Raw genomic sequence first — 16,647 nt, forward strand, 5'->3', positions numbered from 1 at the left:
AATTAAGGATTGTATGTTTATTTTTTAGTAAAAACTAGACCGGAAATGATCATAGCACGCAAAGATGCAACCACTTGATGAACCGTGGAGATATTCTGGACTAATGCTATCAGAGGTAAAATTTCAACAAGAATAATTTTCTTGGATTAGTTACTTTGATGAGCGTTTCTTTAAATTTAATGTTTGGTTTTAAAAATGTCTTAATAAATCTTAAATGCTTCAAGACCAGACTGACCACAACAACTCTTGTAGAGTGTCAGAACTCAAGCAAAACATTAATTTCTTGGTCTTAAACGAAAATGAACATTAGGTATAATGCACTTAGGATTTTTTTCAATTTTAAAAATTTAAGTACCCATTCGATTCCCCCTCCACCGATAGAACTGTGACTCTGGTCGCGGCGCTCGGCACCCTTACCTGCCCTGCCGCAGAACTCGGCCCCCTAGCCTGCCTAGCCGCAACGCTCGGCCCCCAAGCCTATGACCTAACCTAATCGTAAAAAAAATTTCGTTTCCTGCAAGAGGATAACACCGAACATTTATTTCGAAGTCTATACGAAAATGGACATAAATTTGATGCATAATTGCTTAAATACAGGATACAGCAAAAGGACAAACTTTTATTTTTTGGGTTTATTTATTGAGATGCTTCGCTAATCATATTGTACCTTGTTGTCCTAAGAATCATTATTCTAAATTAACCGGACAAATATATCATAAAGTTATGAATTTGCACGTTTTTAATATACGTAAGGTCTTTCTGGTAACATTTATAAAGATGCTACGCTTTCTAAATCGTACCTAACTGTTATAGGAATCATCATAAAATCAATACGACAATTCCAACAAGTCTAAATTAACAAAAAGAGCTCACCATTACACGAAAAACTGTCCCAGTCGTTAAAGGAAAAAAATTAAAAGAAAAGCTTTGTTTAAAAAAATGGAGGGGGGGGGGGTAGTTAATAGTTTTGTGTGTTACCCAAAAACCACTACATATAAATGAAGCAAACCTTGGGATTAACCTTCGTAGACCTCATAAATGCCCCAGAATAGAGAGTTTTACAGGGGATATAGCGGGCGGAGTAACAATTAAGGGGTTTGTGGGTGGATCGATAATATTTCTAATAGCAACCTCATGCCTACTAATAATAGATCACAAGGTATCAAGTAATTAAGAGCAAAAAATCAATTTTATAGATGTGACACTTTAAGGTCAAAAACCAGTTTGTAACGCTATAAATCTTTAATATAAAATTATCTATTTTGAATTAATTTAAATCAAATCAAGTTCATGTTCCATGGGGAAAATGTGAAAATAAATAAAAAATATTTGAAATAAAAAACGGCGGTGGTACCGCAGGGTTGCCTGTAAGGGGACAAAATTTTTGAAAAAAAAACAGGGTCTCAAATGATTCCAAATTGCCCAATTCGGCGAGAAATGCAATAAAAAATTTTTTTTGTGGCGGCGGAAAACCGCGGCGGACGGCGGGAGCGTTTTTTTTTTTTTGAAAGATACCTAAACCAATTAGTGAAACAATCAAAAAGATTTCACCGAATTATCTCTAAAACTAAGGGAGTATCACCCAAAATAAAATTGCTGGTATGTCGTGTGACGAGTCACCACATTCCCCCCCCCCCCCCTTTTTTTCTGAAAATCGAAATTTACATATGAAAAATATTTTGCATGGGTCATTTTTTTTGCATAAATCAACCATATTATTGCTGGGGGCCAAAATTTTAACAAAATTTTTACAGGACAGGACGGGGTACTAAATATTTAATTATCTAATAGTTATTACTCGCGTAGTATTATAAACAGCTTTCCGCAAAGCCCATGTGTTGTTTCTTGCTTAAACTATAGCTCATGCCTCTGATTATTTTTTTGAGATAATAAAGGTTAGGTTAATTTTTAGGGTATTTTTTATAAATAAGAAGAATAAAATCAACCAGCCCCAAGATTTACTTTCAACAAGTGTAACTTCCTCCCATTCATTAAAATTATTCTGTGTTAATGCAGTTATCATATTTATATTTATGTGAGTACCTAAATATTTATAGGATTGACAACGCAAGGTGCAATAACCTTATAAATAACCTTACAACTGAATTACTAAGGTTATTGGACCTTACGTTGTCACATTGATAATAAAATATATACCAACCTCGCTTTTCTTAAGATGTTAAAGGAGGATGTGCAAAATACCCATTTGGGCAGGAGGGGGGGGGGGGGGGGGGTTACTCGAGAACCCGTAGAGCTAGAGGGAGCTAATTTTGGATTTAAGCTTCTACAGGGCCAAAGTTACTTTTAAAATTATCGTCGACCCCCCCCACAAGTTTTTTTTTTGGGAGGGGGGGGGGGAGATTATACTATAGGGGGTTTTGGAAATGATTTGAGATAAATGTAGCAAACCTTGGGATAACACTTTTGTAGGCCTATATTTGATTTTAGAATTATCGTTGACCACCCACCCACCCCCAAACCCCTAATTTAGGGGGGAGGCAGGTAGGGTTGGGCCGGATATCCGGTGTGGCCGGATATCCGGCCATTTTCAATATCCGGCCGGATACCGGATATTAAAACTATCCGGCCGGATATCCGGCAATATAATCTTTTATATTTTTCAACAAAAATCTCTGTTTTTGTTAATCTTAAATGGCTGTAATTTTCTTATTATTGAAGATAGAAGAACAATTTTTTCTGAATATGTTTATCTTTATGTAAATTTTATATTAGAAATCTCAAAACATAAATTTTGGCGGTGGCAGCAGTACTTGGCAGCTGCCAGCCTTAAACCGACAGTTTGCAGGTAAACGGCAATGGATTTTATGAAATTGTAATATGTCATGAAGATATATAAAAAAGCCTAAGTTTAAAATTTGAAATCTTCAAGTAAAAATTTGCGGTCACAGGAACCATTTAAAGATTTCTGGAGACCTGGAGGTTCAGGACTTGCAGGATTAAACCTCGAACCTGAAATCAACTTGAACACCTATATTACATATGAGGATGTACGACTATAGGATATTTTAGTATTAGATAACATGAAATGCTTTGTTTAAGTAAAAAATATTTTTACTTTTTACCTGAATGACCTTTACAGATCCTGTGCCCGCCAAGAAGGAGGTATTAAAAAAATTTCAACTCTCAGTTATGTGTCATACCCATATTTCGAAAGTCACTTAGTTATAGCCCTCTACCTTTTATACACAGAAAATGGGATAGAAAAAAACAGAGGGGGGGGGGGCGGGGCAGACATTCAACGCCACATCCCCGCCCATCCTCCAACCGTTAGGGGTTGATATTACAGATTGAGGGAAGTAATAGTTCATTAGATTTATTTGCTAAGAAGAAAGATCATTTAATACTTACTTAATTTTTAAGTTTTAATCTTAATTTTATCCTATTATACAAAGTAGTAAGCTTTTTTGTCCGTAGCGAAGGATCTCGCTAACCGCTGAACTGATATGTTCTCCTTTAGAGTGAAGCTTCTTATAGGTCCCAGGGTGGTTTTAGGCTGTTTCATTTTTATAAAAAAAAGTCGTTGTAAGGTTTTAAATTATTTTTCTGCACTTTTATGTCCCTTCTAATATCCCTAGATACTAGGGACGCAGCCGCTAGTATAATATAAAACACTAGTTTATGAAGAAATTTTTTTGCGGGTATAGTACTCTTTGTGGCAACGACCCTTAAGGAGCGATTATTCGTATTTTCACAGTAGCTGTCCTCCTATTTCTAGCCCCTTGTGGGGGACTCTAACCTTGCGGGGCCAATTGCCTAACCCTGCGGGGCAATTACCTAACCAAATATAACCTAACCTAACCAAAATAACCTATTAAAAGCAATTTTAAAAATACAACGAATCGCCCCTTAAGGTGCGTTGCCACAAGAGGGACTATATCCTTTTTTGATACTTTAATATGTAGTAATTTGGCCGGTTATCCGGCCGGATATCCGGTAATTTGGCCGGATAACCGGATATTTGCCGGATATCCGGCATTTGAAATTAGCCGGATATCCGGTAACCGGCCAAAAAAATATCCGGCCCAACCCTAGAGGCAGGTGAATTATACTATAGGGGGTTTTAGAAACGATTTGAGATAAATGGAGCAAACCTTAGGATAAAACTTTTGTAGGCCTATATTTGATTTTAGAATTATCGTTGACCACCCACCCACCCCCAAACCCCTATTTTAGGAAGGGGGGGGGCGGGTTTTTTATACTATTGGGTGTTTCTCAGAAACGACTTGAGATAAATGGAGCAAACCTTAGGATAAAACTTTTGTGGGCCTATATTTGACTTTAGAATTATCATTCACCACCTACCCACCCCTAAACCCCAAATTTAGGGGGGGGGGGGCGGTTGGATTATACTATAGGGTGTTTCTCAGAAACGACAAGAGATAAATGGAGCAAACCTTAGGATAAAACTTTTGTGGACCTATATTTGATTTAAGAATTATCGTTGACCACCCACCCACCCCCCAACCCACCCTAATTTGAGGGGGGGATTATACTATAGAGTGTTTCTCAGAAACGACTTGAGATAAATGGAGCAAACCATAGAATAAAACTTATGAGGGCCTATTTTTAATTTTCAAATTATCATTGACCACCCACCCACCCACCTACCCCTAATTTAGGGGGGGGGGGGGGAAGGTGGATTATACTATTGGGTGTTTCTCAGTAACCACTTCAGATAAATGGAGCAATCCTTAGGATAAAACTTTTGTATGCCTAAAGTTGCTTTTAGAAATATTGTTGACCACCCACACAATCCAAAACCCCCTAAACTGAGGGGGGGGGGGGGAAGGGCAGGTTGATTTTACTATAGGGTGTTTCTCAGTAACCACTTGAGATAAATGGAGCAAACCTTAGGATAACACTTTTGTAGGCTTATAGTTGCTTTCAGAACTATCATTGACTACCTACCCACCCCCAATCCCCTCTTAAAACTGTTTTTAAACTATTTTTGAAAGGTATATCAAAAATATACTTTGACACCTGTAGAATCATACTGCAAAGCCAAAAATGAGAACAATTGCCCACATCAATTTTTACTATGGATTAAATAATTTTTACTGAATCGTGATGTTTCTTTCCTTTGTAGGTAAATACTCAGCTTTAGAGTGTCTTGCTTCGTAAATATTGTATGCTAGTATACAGTAAAGTTAGGTCTTTTGATTTTATCTATCAATAATAATTAAAAATTAATTCTTTACAATATATCAATGAATTAACATAAAAATGTTTCATGTCTATTATACATTAAAACACATAAAAATTGGCTGTAAAGGGTTAAATAAATTAGGATGACAACAAATGTTTATGCAATACAACAAATTTATTTTTGTCACATATACAAATATGATATAAAATAAGATTATTAAAACATATTTTTAAAAAGTATGTATCTTTTATGAGTGGGGTTTTCATTCTTTTCATTTATATTAAATAAAGTTATTTAACTACGTTTGAAATAAGTCACTTTGTGAAAACAATCTTTCGAAATTATAAAGAATTTAAATGAAAGAAGATTTCTTATTGGTTTAAATTCAGCATTATGTATTTTATTGTATTATGTCAGATTTTTCAATTAAATTTATTGTTTTAGAAAAAAAATTATTTCCATTGAACAGAGTAATGCTTTTTTTATTGTATCAGTATAAAGTGAATTTAATTATATGAAAGGTGGGGGGGGGGGGGGGGGCGAAAGTGACACTTTTTGAAACCAAAACTAAAAGTCAACAAAGGAACTCAACTAAAAAAAAGAGTTACAGGTCTGAGATTTGCATGGCAGTTGCTTTATAGGGGTAAAATATGGAACTGAAGAAACGGCGGCGCAACCGCCGAAAACCGCCGTTTCCCGCCAAATTTTTTTTTGCCTTTTCTCGGCGGTTTTCGGTGGTTGCGACGCCGTTTCTTCACAGTTCCATATTGTACCCCTATAAAGCAACTGCCATGCAAAATGTCAGACCTGTAACTCTTTTTTTAGTTGAGTTCCTTTGACTTTTAGTTTTGGTATCAAAAAGTGTCACTTTCGCCCCCCCACCCCCCCTTTGTTCACTAAGTTACAATATTACACGAAGTAAAAAAAGACCTTTTGATCTGGTAAAAATGACCTGAGCAACAGTAAAAATTAATTTTTAAATCCCCCAAAAAAGTTTATTGGGGACTTAATTCAAATTTGGGCTCTGCAGTCTGATTCTATAGGTGTCCTAGTATATTTTTGACCCCCCATTCAAAAATAATTTAAAAACAGTTTAACTGAGGGGGGGCTGTGAACCCTCCACCCACCCCCAAACCCTCTTATGGCAAAGGAAGGAGGGAGGAGGCTTTTGTTTAACACTAGTGTGTATAATTTAGAAACCACTTGAGAACCATGGAGCAAACCTTGGATTTAACATTAGTAGGCCTAATACTATTTTATACTAGTGTGTTCTACTCATACACCACATCTGATACATGGATCAAACATTAGTAATAAACTTTTGTAGGCCTAAAGTGGCTTTTGAAATAGTATTGACCCTCCACCCAACCTCAAAACCCCTTTATCTGAAGGAGAAAGGGTTAGTGGTTAATAATATTCAAACTTTTGTGTTTAAAAAAAAACACTAGAGATGGAACCCAAAAATTTTTAAAATTTTATAAACATCATGGTACTCGTCTAAGGGAACCCTAGTCCAGCTTCAAGACACTTAGGCACCCGTAAGCCGGCATAAGGGAAGCCTACTTCAGCGCTAGTGAGCCTTAGCTTGTAGTATAGTGAGCCTTGACTTGTAAGGGCGAGCCTTGACTTGTATCGATGAAAGATTCCATCGATACGAGTCAAGGCTCGCTGTTATACAACCCAAGGCTCACTATACGAGTCGTGGCGAACTTTGGATGCCCATAACTTTTGAACCAGTGGAGCGATCTGAGACTTAAACACGGCAAAATGACCGTCTCAGTGGGGAATAGAAGCACAAAAAACTTTTAGATAGCGGGACCTTAACTTGTAGTTTCATCGATACGAGTCATGGCGTAGAATTTACATGATTAGTAAAAAGTAGAAATCAGCATGTTTAAAATGGATTTATGGACATACCAGTAATGCTTATAGAGTTGCTTATAAATTGTACCTCACTACTAAAGGAATCACCATGCAAAGTTTGAAATCGATAGAACAATTCTAACAAGCCTAAATTAACAAAAAAAAAAGCTATCCATTCTGGACAGATGGAACGGCCCTAAGGGAGGGAAGTTTTTACACTTAAAGGAAATTAAATTCATTATCAAATTTTGGGAGGGACATGTATGCTTGTTTTTTTTACTTGTCAACCTAATTCTTTTTGTAAAATCTCGTATGTGACTGAATGAAAAGGTAAAACTTAGAAAAGGGGGGGGGGGGAATGTGGTGACTCGTCACACGACATACCAGCAATTTTATTTTGGATGCTACTCCCTTAGTTTTAGAGATAATTGGATGAAATATTTTGGGCTGGGTCACTAATTACCCCAACTATTGGTATCTTTAAAAAAACGGCGGCGAGACCGCCGCCCGCCGCCGTTTTCCGCCGCCACAAAAAAAAATTATTGCATTTCTCGCCGAATTAGGCAATTTGGAATCATTTGAGACCATGTTATTTTTTTCAAAAATTTTTCCCCTTACAAGCAACCCTGCGGGGGGACTTCGTCATTTTTTTCAAATTCTCGTTTATGAAGGTATATCTTAAATACAGTATGCTACTCCCTTAGTTTTAGAGATAATTGGATGAAATCTTTTTGTTTGTGTCACTAATTACCCCAAGTTTTGGTATCTTTCAAAAAAAACAGCGGCGGGACCGCCGCTCCCGCCGGCCGCCGCCGTTTTCCGCCGCCACCAAAACAAGAATTTTTTCCCCTTACAAGCAACCCTGCGGGGGGACTTCGTCATTTTTTATTCAAATATTTTCAAATATTTATTTACTGACCTACCTAAAAAGATTTTGTTTCAATATCTTTAAAAGCACAGGGTGCTTGTAAGGGAAAAAATTTTTGAAAAAAATAACATGGTCTCAAATGATTCCAAATTGGCTAATTCGGCGAGAAATGCAATAAAAATTTTTTTTTTGGTGGCGGTGGAAAACGGCGGCGGGCGGCGGGAGCGGCGGTCCCGCCGCCGTTTTTTTTTAAAGATACCAATAGTTGGGGTAATTAGTGACCCAGCCCAAAAGAATTCATCCAATTATCTCTAAAACTAAGGGAGTAGCATACTGTATTTAAGATATACCTTCATAAACGAGAAATTTGAAAGTTGCTTATAAGGGGAAAAATTTTTGAAAAAAATAACATGGTCTCAAATGATTCCAAATTGCCTAATTCGGCGAGAAATGCAATAAATTTTTTTTTTGTGGCGGCGGAAAACAGCGGCGGGTGGCGGGAGCGGCGGTCTCGCCGCCGTTTTTTTTTTTTAAAGATGCCAACAGTTTGGGTAATTAGTGTAATAGTGACCCAGCCCAAAAGATTTCATCCAATTATCTCTAAAACTAAGGGAGTAGCACCCAAAATAAAATTGCTGGTATGTCGTGTGACGAGTCACCACATTTCCCCCCCCCCCCCCTTTAATTTCGACACTTTCCTTCTAGGGGCTAGTGGAGCAAAAGATCCCCCAAAACACTAAAAATATGAGTTCTGAGCTTCTTTTTAAAGATATCAACCTGATTTTTAAAAAGAAACTTTATCAAAATTACTGAACTAAGTAAGCATTACACATTTTATTTTGGGACTTTCCTTCATCGTTGGCCTTTTGGAGAAAAAGACCCCATAAAACTAAAATTAGGAGTTCTAAGCTTATATTAAAGATATCAAAGAATAGTTATTTCTCTCATCGTATTATAAACAGCTTTCTGCGGATATTAAATGTACAATTATGAGATTAAAACTTGTTTTTTTAGCCCCGAGGTACCAAAGGCACCAGCTAAAAACTGGTTTTAATCTGATGATTGCACATTTTTATATTTGTACAAAGCTAGATATAATACGATGCTAAACATAGTTTTTTTGAATGGATGAGAACCGGTTCCTATCCACCGGATTCGAATAAATACGAGAAAACTGTTTAAAAATAACTGAACTAGGTAACCTTAACAGATTTGGTTGTAATGAAATGTGTAATGGTAACTTAGTTAAGTTGTTTTTAAAAAGTTTTCTTTTAAAAAATCAGGTTTATATTAGGGTTGGGCCGGATACTTTTTTGGCCGGATACCGGATATCCGGCTGATTTCAAATGCCGGATATCCGGTAACCGGCCGGATATCCGGCCAAATTACCGGATAACCGGCCAAATTACCAGATATTAAAGTAGTAAAAAAAAAATTTCTTTAGAAATCTTATATAAATTTACATAAAGTTAAACTTATTCAGAAAAAATGTTCTTCTAGATTCAATAATAAGAAAATTATAGCCATTTAAGATTTTAAAAAGGAGATATTTTTGGTGTAAAGTATAAAAAATTATAGAGCCGGATATCCGGCCGGATAGTTTCAATATCCGGTATCCGGCCGGATATTAAAAATGGCCGGATATCCGGCCACACCGGATATCCGGCCCAACCCTAGTTTATATCTTTCAAAATAAGCTGAGAACTCCTATTTTTAGTGTTGGGGACTTTTGCTCCACAAGCCCCTAGAAGGAAAGACCCAAAATAAAATGTGTGATTGTAACTTAGTTGGGTTATTCTTAAAAAGTTTTCTTTTAAAAAATCAGTTTTATATCTTTCAAAATAAGCTCAGAACTCCTATTTTTAGTTTTAGGGACTTTTTCCCCACAAGCCCCTAGAAGGAAAGACCCAAAATAAAATGTGTGATTATAACTTAGTTCAGTTATTCTTAAAAAGTTTTCTTATAAAAAATCAGGTTGATACCTACCTTTATTAAAAACCGTTTAGTATAATCCACCTGCCCCCCCCCCCTAAATTAGGGGTGGGTGGGTGGTCAACGATATTTCTTAAATCAAATATAGGCCCACAAAAGTTTTATTCTAAAGTTTGCTCCATTTATCTCAAATCGTTTCTGAGAAACACCCTATAGTATAATTCACCTGCCCCCCCCCCCCCCCAAATTAAGGGTTTGGGGGTGCGTGGGTGGTTAACGATAGTTCTAGAAGCAAATAAAGGCCTACAAAAGTTTTATCTTAAGGTTTGCTCAATTTATCTCAAGTCATTTCTTAGAAACACCCTATAGTATAATCCACCCGCCCCCCCCCCCCCCTAATTTAGGGGTTTCCACCCCCCCCCCCTAAATTAGGGGTTTGGGGGTGGGTGGGTGGTCAATGATAATTCTAAAATCAAATATAAGCCTACAAAAGTTTAATCCCAAGGGTTTGCTCCATTTATCTCAAGTCATTTCAGAGAAACACCCTATAGTATAATCCACCAGCCCCCCTAAATTAGGGGTTTGGGGGTGGGTAGTCAACAATAATTCTAAAATTAAATGTAGGCCTACAAAACTTTTATCCTAAGGTATGCTCAATTTATCTCAAGTTGTTTCTGAGTAACTTCTATAGTAACTTTGACCCTATAGAAGCATAAATCCAAAATTAGCTCCCTCTAGCTCTAAGGGTTCTCGAGTAAACCCCCCCCCCCCTGCCCAAATGGGTATTTTGCACATCCTCCTTTAGTCGGATCAAAATAAATACCTCGGTGTTGCTGATGATTTCAAGTCCAGAAGGATGAAAAACTCCACTAAGATTTTGGTTTAACTTGTCAAACTTGTGAATTTCTTTTTGCATCCTAAGTGAAAATATATAATTATGTACCTATATAGTTCGCTAATTCTTCCACACAATTTTGGCGAATTTAAAATAAATGTAATAGGATGTCTCTGTCCTTCTGAGTGTAGCGATGGATCTCGCTAACGGCTGAACTGAACTCATATATAGTGAAGCTTCTTAAAATAGTATGAATAGCTTTCAAGGGGGGGGGGGGGGGAAGGTTTTGCCACTTTCGCTTACTCCGTGATTATTAGGCTAGGTATTAATGTGAGACTATAGGTTATTTGGGATAAAAGTTTACTTTTTGGTAGTACTTCAAGTATAAGTAATTATTTTTTAAATAACCCCACCCCTAGCCCCCCGGGGCTAAAAACCCCCCTAAAAATGAACCTAACCTTAATTTTCTCAGAAACCATTTGAACAATAGGGATGATTTCTTAAACTTAAGCTTTTATGCTTATTAACTAACTTCTAGTTTAGAAGTCATCCCCCTGCCGCCAACTCCTAGCCCTTCGGGGCTCAAAAAACCCTAAAAATGAACCATACCTTAAGTTTAAAAATCATCTTTTGGTTAAATGGTTTCTGAGAAAATTAAGGTTAGGTTCTTTTTTAGGTTTTTTTGATCCCCGGAGGGCTAGGGGTTGGCGGCAAGGGGGTGACTTCTAAACTAAAAGTTAGTTTATAACCATAATAGCTTAAGTTTAATAAATCATCTTTATTGGTCAAATGGTTTCTGAGAAAATTAAGGTTAGGTTCATTTTTAAACGGGTTTTGAGCCCCGGGGGGCTAGAGGTTAACTGCAGGGGGGGTGACTTCTAAACTAAAAGTTAGTTTATAACCATAAAAGCTTAAGTTTAAGAAATCATCTGATCTCTATTGGTCGAATGGTTTCTGAGAAAATTAAGGTTAGGTTCATTTTTAGGGTTTATGAGCCCAAGAGGGCTAGGGGTTGGCGGCAGGAGGGTTACTTCTAAAATAAAAGTTAGTTTATAAGCATAAAAGCTTAAGTTTAAGAAATCATCTCGTATTGGTTTAATGGTTTCTGAGAAAATTACTAAAGGTTAGGTTCATTTTTAGGGGGGTTTTAAGCCCCAGGGGGCTGGGTAGTGGGGTTATCCAAAAAATGATATGTGAAGTACTACCCAAAAGTAAACCTAATAATCACGGAGTAAGCAAAAGTGGCAAAACTCCCCCCCCCCCCCTATTTCTTTTGATTTGTTCGCCCTTCTCCCCCAGCACTATTTTACCAGAAATTTAAAAGTTATTTTGAATTATCTTACCTAAAATCCCAAAGAACACCATCGCATAATATTAACTCATCAGTAGGATCAAAGCAGGCTTTGTTAAAATGATATTCATTGTAATAACGAGGAACCAACTTTCTTACTTGTTTGCTAGTTGCAAGGTCATATATTGTAGCAATCCCCTCTGTTCTGGTACCAATTACTTTATCCTGATAAAGCTTTGAAAACTCCACATATTCATCTTCAGAATAGGAACATTTCTCCTCAAAGTATTCACCAAAGCTCCATAGTTTTGAGTAAGGTTGTCGCCACGAAGAGGTTGAAAGGACAAGTGTGTTATCACGACTCGGCTGGATATGTGTGACTGAGTTATCGTGAAGCTGATACGTTGATTCCTCTCCAGTTGCGATATTGTACATTTTCATGTCGCCTACACTTGTACCCGCCATTAAAAAGTTTCCATCTCCAGAGAATGCACAGCAAGTAAACATATTGCTGTCTCTATCCTCGCCTGAAGGCCTGAATGTTTTAACAGGTCTAAATCGTGAATAAATTAGCTTACGATTGAGATTTCCACCCCCTGGACCACCAAATGGTGCCATAATTCGCCTACGAGAAATTCTAGAATATACGTTGACAGGAGCCTCGCGACGCGAACGTTTGTCAGGGCATTTGTGGGGAAGAAACAGATCAAACTCGGGACAAGTTGTCATTGGGTTTCTACAGTTTGCATGCTTATTACTCAAATAATCACAAACGAGAGTCGACAATGTAACTCTTCTTTGCTCTTGTTCTGTCATTGAACTTTCTGCTGTACTGTTATTTTTGCAGCTGTTGAATAACTCTGATTTAGAGGTATTTCGCGGAGTTGAAGTTGGGTTTCGTGGAATCCGCGTCATCCGAATTGGTTGACTAGAAAAGCTTCTATTTGTTGTTGAGGTGTCAAGAAGGACTCTCTGTACTCCGTTCCCTGGAGATTGCTGAACCCCTATACTACCTCCGTTTAGTGCCAAAACACGGCTTTGTATCGACATTCGACTGGACAATGGAGTTACTTGTGTGTGACGTGAAATATTTTGTTTCGGAGGAGGAGAAGACTGAAGTTTTCTGGAAGGGAGTGGTGTTGTTGAGCTTACGATGTTATCGTAAACAGGTGGAACAGAATCAGGTTGCAGAGGTACAAATTCAGCTTCTTTGCGCAGTTGTTCAGCTGTTTTTTTAAGGCCACTAAGAAGCAAGTGTTCATGGATCAACTGAAATAACTGTTTATTGTTAAAACGAATCTTTGTATTGGCAACAACAGAGGCTCTGTGGAGCATATCTAATGTAATATCTTTGCTCTCATAGTTTTTATCTGAACCCTGACCAGAAGAAACCTTTGATAGCAATTCTTGGGCGTACTTCTGAAATTTTTGATGTTCTGCTAAATTATCCTGAAGAACAGGTTCCCTAACCAACATAGTCAATACACCATTATTAAATATTGGCAACTTTGACATAATTTGAGTGGCTGTAGTTGACCTAGCTAGCCCAACCAGTGCTTGACATGCCAGTGCACGAATACGATCAGCATCACTTACTGGTAGCTTTGTCTGTATGAGCTGTAGCATGGCCATGATGCCATTATTTGACCTAAAGCACTCCCAAACAGTATTGATTACCTCTTCGGAGCTTTTTCGCTTTGTGGACGTACCATTCTTGTCTTTAAAATTACCCGGGCGTATGATTGGAGCACATAGTAGGTGACACAGGATGAGCAGTGCTGACTTTTGCACACTTGAATCCGATATATATTCTCCTTCAGAACATGCTAACACAATATCCATTCCTAGAAAATTTATCTTATATAAAAATTATAGAAGGGGGGTTAATGCAACCATCTCGTAATCAATGCGAGAATCCGAATTTCGATTTTTTGGTGGGTCTATTTTCTCAAAATAGAACAAAAAGTTTAAAAGTAACGGCTAAGACTTTTAGCCGTTTATTTGGCTATTTTTATGGCAAAGGGGGGGGGGGTACAGTTATAGGAAATGAAAATTCAGTATCAAATTTTGGCCTGGCCGTTTGGGCTTGTTTTTATAGTTATTAACCGAATTCTTTTTGTAAACTCTCCTATATGATTGGATCTACCTGTAAAACTTTGAAAATTGAATTTTTAAAAGGTTCCATTTAAAAAATCAGCTCAATATCTTTAAAAATAAGCTCATAATAAGCCCCTAGAAGGAAAGTCCCAAAATTCATTTTTCAAAGTTTTACAGGTAGATCCAATCATATAAGAGAGTTTACAAAAAGAATTCGGTTAATAACTATAAAAACAAGCCCAAACGGCCAGGGCAAAATTTGGTACCGAATTTTCATTTCCTATAACTGTACAAACTTCCCCCCCCTTCTTACATAACTTTTAATATATTTTAGATTTAACTCATGTGAAATGAAAAATTGTAGTACCGAAGCTAATCTATAATTCACTTTGTCTGTCCATCCGTCAGTCAGTAAGTCCGTAACGCTATGGGGGAAACGTGATTTTCTCGGCTCCTATTCAAGATAGACAGCTGAAATTTTTAATGAAGATTCCCATTGCATATGCCCTGCCCATCTAATCTATACATTGTTTTGTCTAGCTGCATGTCATTTGGGGAGCTAATCGTTTTTTAGATTTTCAAGTTTTCGTTATTTCATCAACTTCTTTTTAAGATACTAGCAGCTGCGCTCCAAGCATCTAGGAGCTCTGTATTTAAAGGAGTAAGGAAATTAGTAAAATAGACTAAAACCTAACTTCGATATAAAAATTAAATAGCCTAAAACTATCCAGGAACCTATAAGAAGCTTCCATAAAACAGATAACTCAATAGGTACAGTAGTTATCGAAATCTTAAGCTACAGACAAAAAAGCTTACTACTTTATATAATAGGATAGGGCTGAAATTTTCAGGGATTAATTAATTTTACATTCTACTTATTTTCACAAAGTATCATTGAGATTTGTCTGTTAATTGGGGTGCTAGATCGATTCCTATTTTCTCAACTCCTTTTCAAGATACAGGGCTGAAATTTTCAGGGATTTATTAATTCTCAATTCTACATATTTTCACCAAGTTGTATTGAGATACTAGATCGATTCCTAGATTTTAGTTTTCGTGATTATAAAGGTGGCGTGATCTTTAAATATTTCGTTATTACCCTATTTTATCAAGTTTAATGTTTTTTATTGTATGACACTGCTCTGTAGTATTTTTTTCCCGATATCCCTTCATAATTTTTGAGCATCGCTACTAATGGATGTTGTCATCCTTGTTTAGATTTCTATAACCAGCGGCGGCTACCGGCTAGAACCGGATGAAAACATCTGGGAGCGGCAAAAAGTATGATGTGTAAACTGTAAATAGGGCTTGTGACGGATTTGCCTTGAAAAAAGCCAAAATATGGTTTAACGGCTGATCCGCCAGCCGTTAGCCAGGAATTACTCATGCCAAGTTTCATAACGAAATTCGGATTCTAAGTGCCATTTGCGCATTGACTACGAGAAGGTTGCATTACCCCCCCCCCCCTTCATTATATAAAATACTAGCGGCTTCGCCCCTAGTTTCTAGGGGCTTTGCCCCAAGAGGTAATTTAAAAAATAAGGTAGTACATGTGGTGGATCTTCATCTTCATCATATTATAATTATACATAAAAAAAAAAAAATTTGGATCCGCATCTTCTTCAAACTGTATATCAAAAAAAAAAAAAAAAAAATGGGGGGATTTTTTTTGTTTTTTGGGGGGTTGGGGGTGTCCCACCCCCCAAGAAAATAGCTTAAAACCACCACAGGACCAATAGGTATATACCCTGAAGAGTAGAATCCAATCGGTTCAGTGGTTACCGAGATCTTAAGGGACGGACGGACAGACAGACGGACAGTCAGACATCGTTCTACTTTGTATTATAGATAATAAAATGTTCCATGGACTTTATCTGCAGACAAAGTAAGTTGTTACCGGATGCTCTTTGTAATTTAGAATCTTCAAAAAGAAATCAGCAACCTATCTAGTTTCATAGAAAAAGCAATCTGCAGAGAAAATGATAAATATATGAAAGTTGAAAATAAAACTAAGGGGGGGGGGGGAAGTTTTGACACATTTGCGTAAACCTGGTACCTAGGCTTTATCTTTGGACTGAGAGGGTAGGTTATTGAAGATAAAATCTTTCTTATATGATGAATTTCACGAAGTTTTATGATTTTTTGGATAGACCTCCAAGTTTTGGAGCTGAAGGCCTCAAGGTGGTCTCTGTACAGGTAAAATGAAAATTTTATTTTTTTAAAGTTACAAATCAACTTATAAAACAAAATATGCATCTTTTTTCTTTAAATGGTTTATGGGTAAATAACTCTAAGTCCAAATAGGACCATAATAGGAGGTTGTTGATTCACTTTATCAATGTTTCAATATATTTGTCCAAGAGTTTTTTAAACAGTGATATTTTGTCTGTAGATTTAACATTCACAGGTAGATTGTTCCAATCTTTAGTGGCTCTTGTGCTGAAGAAATTTTACCAATTTCTGTGTGATGGAATAATACTTGAAGACTGTTTTCGCCATCAATATCCGGGTTGTGGAGCCTTAAACCAGTGATGCTTATCAACTTTGTCCAATCCTTTGATAATTTTGAAAGTCTGAATCATATCTGCACGCAT

The 16,647-nt window shown here is 37.0% G+C and overlaps 1 protein-coding gene across 17 annotated transcripts in view; it reads right to left on the bottom strand.

Annotated features, from left to right (window-relative positions):
• The window catches only part of mahj (LisH and WD40 domain-containing protein mahjong), a 52,646-nt gene that overhangs the window by 8,956 nt on the left and 27,043 nt on the right, over positions 1-16,647 (bottom strand). For all 17 annotated transcript variants that reach the window (XR_013879209.1, XR_013879210.1, XR_013879208.1 and 14 more), the window contains 2 exons: positions 12,009-13,800; positions 10,654-10,747 (listed from right to left, as the gene is read on the bottom strand). Coding sequence is in view for 6 of the 17 variants with exons in the window: in XM_080159406.1 (XP_080015532.1) it covers positions 10,654-10,747; positions 12,009-13,800 (1,886 nt within the window). In the remaining 11 variants the exon portion in view is untranslated. The remainder of the gene's footprint in view (positions 1-10,653; positions 10,748-12,008; positions 13,801-16,647) is intronic.

The sequence above is a fragment of the Acartia tonsa genome, chromosome 4 (genome assembly GCF_053477335.1).
Source record: "Acartia tonsa isolate MP-2025a chromosome 4, ASM5347733v1, whole genome shotgun sequence".
Lineage (NCBI taxonomy): Eukaryota > Metazoa > Arthropoda > Copepoda > Calanoida > Acartiidae > Acartia > Acartia tonsa.